The sequence below is a fragment of the Blennius ocellaris genome (genome assembly GCF_963422515.1).
Source record: "Blennius ocellaris genome assembly, contig: SCAFFOLD_77, whole genome shotgun sequence".
Taxonomy (NCBI): Eukaryota; Metazoa; Chordata; class Actinopteri; order Blenniiformes; family Blenniidae; genus Blennius; species Blennius ocellaris.
In genome coordinates, this window is record NW_027662247.1 from 200001 (window position 1) to 205000 (window position 5000).

General features: G+C 54.4%; 1 protein-coding gene across 1 annotated transcript in view; it reads left to right on the forward strand.

Annotated features, from left to right (window-relative positions):
- The window catches only part of pgm2l1 (phosphoglucomutase 2-like 1), a 12750-nt gene that overhangs the window by 7490 nt on the left and 260 nt on the right, over nucleotides 1–5000 (forward strand). The window contains exons 9-14 of the mRNA XM_080521402.1: nucleotides 1627–1807; nucleotides 1898–1991; nucleotides 2088–2217; nucleotides 2917–3106; nucleotides 4446–4579; nucleotides 4973–5000. The exon at nucleotides 4973–5000 is cut by the window's right edge and continues 260 nt beyond it. Of these exons, the coding sequence (XP_080377528.1) occupies nucleotides 1627–1807; nucleotides 1898–1991; nucleotides 2088–2217; nucleotides 2917–3106; nucleotides 4446–4579; nucleotides 4973–5000 (757 nt within the window). The remainder of the gene's footprint in view (nucleotides 1–1626; nucleotides 1808–1897; nucleotides 1992–2087; nucleotides 2218–2916; nucleotides 3107–4445; nucleotides 4580–4972) is intronic.

A 5000-nucleotide genomic window follows, 5' to 3' on the forward strand; every position in this document is an offset into this window, starting at 1 on the left:
TCCAGGTGGACTTCCTGTCTGCTCCAGGTGTACTTCCTGTGTGCTTCAGGTGGACTTCCTGTTTGCTTCAAGTGTACTTCCTGTCTGCTCCAGGTGTACTTCCTGTCTGCTCCAGGTGGACTTCCTGTGTGCTCCAGGTGTACTTCCTGTCTGCTCCAGGTGTACTTCCTGTCTGCTCCAGGTGTACTTCCTGTGTGCGCCAGGTGTACTTCCTGTCAACAGGTGTACTTCCTGTCTGCTCCAGGTGGACTTCCTGTGTGCTCCAGGTGGACTTCCTGTCTGCTCTAGGTGTACTTCCTGTGTGCTTCAGGTGTACTTCCGGTTTGCTTCAAGTGTACTTCCTGTCTGCTCCAGGTGTACTTCCTGTCTGCTCCAGGTGTACTTCCTGTGTGCTCCAGGTGTACTTCCTGTCAACAGGTGTACTTCCTGTGTGCTCCAGGTGTACTTCCTGTCTGCTCCAGGTGTACTTCCTGTGTGTGCCAGGTGTACTTCCTGTCAACAGGTGTACTTCCTGTCTGCTCCAGGTGGACTTCCTGTGTGCTCCAGGTGGACTTCCTGTGTGCTCCAGGTGGACTTCCTGTGTGCTTCAGGTGGACTTCCTGTTTGCTTCAAGTGTACTTCCTGTCTGCTCCAGGTGGACTTCCTGTGTGCTCCAGGTGTACTTCCTGTCAACAGGTGTCCTTCCTGTGTGCTCCAGGTGTACTTCCTGTCTGCTCCAGGTGGACTTCCTGTCAACAGGTGGACTTCCTGTGTGCTCCAGGTGTACTTCCTGTCAACAGGTGTACCTCCTGTGTGCTCCAGGTGTACTTCCTGCCTGCTCCAGGTGTACTTCCTGTCAACAGGTGTACTTCCTGTCAACAGGTGTACCTCCTGTGTGCTCCAGGTGTACTTCCTGTCTGCTCCAGGTGGACTTCCTGTGTGCTCCAGGTGGACTTCCTGTCAACAGGTGTGCTTCCTGTGTGCTCCAGGTGTACTTCCTGTCTGCTCCAGGTGTACTTCCTGTCAACAGGTGTACTTCCTGTCGTCTCCAGGTGTACTTCCTGTGTGCCCCAGGTGTACTTCCTGTCAACAGGTGTACTTCCTGTCGTCTCCAGGAGTACTTCCTGTCCTCTCCAGGTGTACTTACTATCTGCTCCAGGCGTACTTACTGTCGGCTCCAGGTGTACTTTCTGTCAACAGGTGTACTTCCTGTCCTCTCCAGGTGTGCTTCCTGTGTGCTCCAGGTGTACTTCCTGTCAACAGGTGTACTTCCTGTGTGCTCCAGGTGTACTTCCTGTGTGCTCCAGGTGTTTCCTGTCAACAGGTGTACTTCCTGTGTGCTCCAGGTGTACTTCCTATCAACAGGTGTACTTCCTGTGTGCTCCAGGTGTACTTCCTGTCTGCTCCAGGTGTACTTCCTATCAACAGGTGTACTTCCTGTGTGCTCCAGGTGTACTTCCTGTCTGCTCCAGGTGTACTTCCAATCAACAGGTGTACTTCCTGTGTGCTCCAGGTGTACTTCCTGTCTGCTCCAGGTGTACTTCCTATCAACAGGTGTACTTCCTGTGTGCTCCAGGTGTACTTCCTGTCTGCTCCAGGTGTACTTCCTGTCAACAGGTGTACTTCCTGTCCTGTGTGTGTCCCTAGCGGTGGTTGGACGGTGTTCTCCGGTAACGAGCTAGCGGCGCTGCTCGGCTGGTGGATGTTCCTGAACTGGGTCCAGACCCACCCGGACCCGGCGGACCGGGACCGGGTCTACATGTTGTCCACCACCGTGTCCTCCAAGATCCTGCAGGCCTTCGCTCGGATCGAGGGCTTCCACTTCGAGGTGAGACGCCCTTTCAGCCGAACAGAGGCCGCCGTCGTCACGGCGACGGTGGACGGCCGCCGCTGTGACGACGGCGTCCTCTGTCCCCAGGAGACGCTGCCGGGCTTCAAGTGGATCGGGAACCGGATCCAGGAACTGTCCAGCAGGGGACACAACGTGATCTTCGCCTTCGAGGAGTCCATCGGTAACTCCGCCCCCTCCGTCCCCCCGCCTCACTCCCATTGGCCCTCGGCCAGTGGGCGGGGCTGGGCGGTGACTCCGCCCCCTCCGTCCTCCGCAGGGTTCCTGTGCGGCTCGTTGGTCCCGGAGAAAGACGGCGTGAGTTCAGCCGTGGTCGTGGCGGAGATGTCCTCCTACCTCCACCACGAGGACCGCAGTCTGAGACAGCAGCTGGGACACATCTACCAGACGTACCTGTCCTCTCTTGTCCTCTCCTGTCCTCTCCTGCCCTCACCGGTCCTCTCCTGTCGTCGCCTGTCCTCTCCTGTCCTCACCGGTCCTCTCCTGTCCTCTTCTGTCCTCACTGGTCCTCTCCTGTTCTCCCCTGTCCTCACCGGTCCTCTCCTGTCCTCACCTGTCCTCTTCTGTCACCACCTCTCCTATCCTGTCCTCTTCTGTCCTCTCCTGTCCTCCCCTGTCCTCTTCTGTCCTCACCGGTCCTCTCCTGTCCTCTTCTGTCCTCACTGGTCCTCTCCTGTCCACCCCTGTCCTCTTCTGTCCTCACCGGTCCTCTCCTGTCCTCTCCTCACCGGTCCTCTCCTGTCCTCACCTGTCCTCTTCTGTCACCACCTCTCCTATCCTGTCCTCTCCTGCCCTCACATGTCCTCTTCTGTCCTCACCTATCCTCTCCTGTCCTCTTCTGTCCTCCTGTCCTCACCTATCCTCTCCTGTCCTCACCGGTCCTCTCCTGTCCTCACCTGTCCTCTTCTGTCCTACTGTCCTCACCTATCCTCTCCTGTCCTCACCTGTCCTCCCCTGTCCTTTCCTGTCCTCGTCTGTCCTCTCCTGTCACCACCATCCTCTCCTGTCCTCGTCTTTCCTCATCTGTCCTCACATGTAACCACCTCTCCTCTCCTCCCCTGTCCTTTCCTGTCCTCTTCTGTCCTCAGGTATGGCTACCACTTGTCCAGGACGTCCTACGTCACCTGTCCCCACCCCCCCACCATCCGGTCCATCTTCAAGCGGATCAGGAACTTTGATGGAGACTCTTCGTATCCGAAGACGTGTAATGGCGTCCAGATCGTCCACGTGCGAGACGTTACCACGGGATACGACAGCAGCCAACCAGATGGCAGATCTGTAAGAGCTCAGAGTCGGTGGGGGCGGGGCTCAATACCGGGGGCGGGGCTTAGTGCCGGGACGCCGGGACTTGGTTGGTTTGGAAGTTTTCCAGTGAAAACGAACAGGGTTAGGGCTACTGAGGGTTACCTAACCTAACCATAACCTAACCCTAAACCTAACCCCAACCTAACCTAACCCTAACCTTAACCATAACCTAACCCTAAACCTAACCCCAACCTAACCTAACCCTAACCTTAACCTAACCTAACCATAACCTAACCCTAAACCTAACCCCAACCTAACCTAACCTTAACCTAACCATAACCTAACCCCAACCTAATCTAACCTTAACCTAACCATAACCTAACCCCAACCTAACCTAACCCTAAACCTAACCCCAACCTAACCCTAACCTTAACCTAACCTAGCCATAACCTAACCTCAACCTAACCTGACCCTAACCTTAACCTAACCCTAAACCTAACCCCAACCTAACCTAACCTTAACCATAACCTAACCCTAACCATATCCTAACCCTAAATCTAACCCCAACCTAACCTAACCCTAACCTAACCATAACCTTAACCTAACATTAACCTTCACCTAACCTAACCATAGCCTAACCCTAACCTTAACCTAAACCTAACCTAACCTAACCCCAACCTAACCTAACCATAACCTAACCCTAAACCTAACCCCAACCTATACTAACCTTAACCTAACCTAACCATAACCTAACCCTAACCTTAACCTAATCCTAACCTAACCCCAACCTAAACCTAACCTAATCCTAACCTAACCATAACCTAACCTAACCCCAACCTAACCTAACCCTAACCTTAACCTAACCTTAACCTAAACCTAGCCTAATCCTAACCTAACCTTAACCTAACCATAAACTAACCAAACCATAACCTAACCTTAACTTATCCTAACCTTAACCTAACCCTAACCTAACCCTTAACCTAACCTAACCTTGCCCTTAACCTAACCTTAACCTTAACCTCACCTAACCAAACCTTAACCTCACCTAACCAAACCTTAACCTAACCCTTAACCTAACCCTTAACCTAACCTAACCCTTAACCTAACCTAACCAAACCTTAACCTCACCTAACCAAACCTTAGCCTCACCTAACCAAACCTTAACCTAACCCTTAACCTAACCTAACCCTTAACCTAACCTAACCAAACCTTAACCTAGCCAAACCTTAACCTCACCTAACCAAACCTTAACCTCACCTAATCAAACCTTAACCTGACCTACCCTAACCCAGGGTTTAGTTTGATCAGCAGTGAGTTTCAATACCTCATGTAAGCTGTTGTTAACGAGTTGTTAACCTGTTAACGTGTGCAGGTCCTCCCGGTGGCGAGCAGCGGTCACATGATCACCTTCACGCTGCAGAACGGCGTCGTCGCCACATTGAGAACGAGCGGAACCGAACCCAAGATCAAGTATTACACCGAGTTCTGTGCAGCGCCGGGGAAGAGGTCAGTGACCTCTGGAGGGGGCGTGGCCTGTGTGACCTCACTGTGGGGAGGGGGCGTGGCCTGTGTGACCTCACTGTGGGGAGGGGGCGTGGCCTGTGTGACCTCACGGTGGGGAGGGGGCATGGCCTGTGTGACCTCACTGTGGGGAGGGGGGCGTGGCCTGTGTGACCTCACTGTGGGGAGGGGGCGTGGCCTGTCAGACCTCACTGTGGGGGGGAGGGGGCTTGGCCTGTGTGACCTCACTGTGAGGAGGGGGCGTGGCCTGTGTGACCTCACTGTGGGGAGGGGGCATGGCCTGTGAGACCTCACTGTGGGGGGGGAGGGGGCGTGGCCTGTGTGACCTCACTGTGGGGAGGGGGCGTGGCCTGTGTGACCTGTGTCCTGTGTCCTCAGCGACGTGTCCCAGATGGAGGACGCTCTC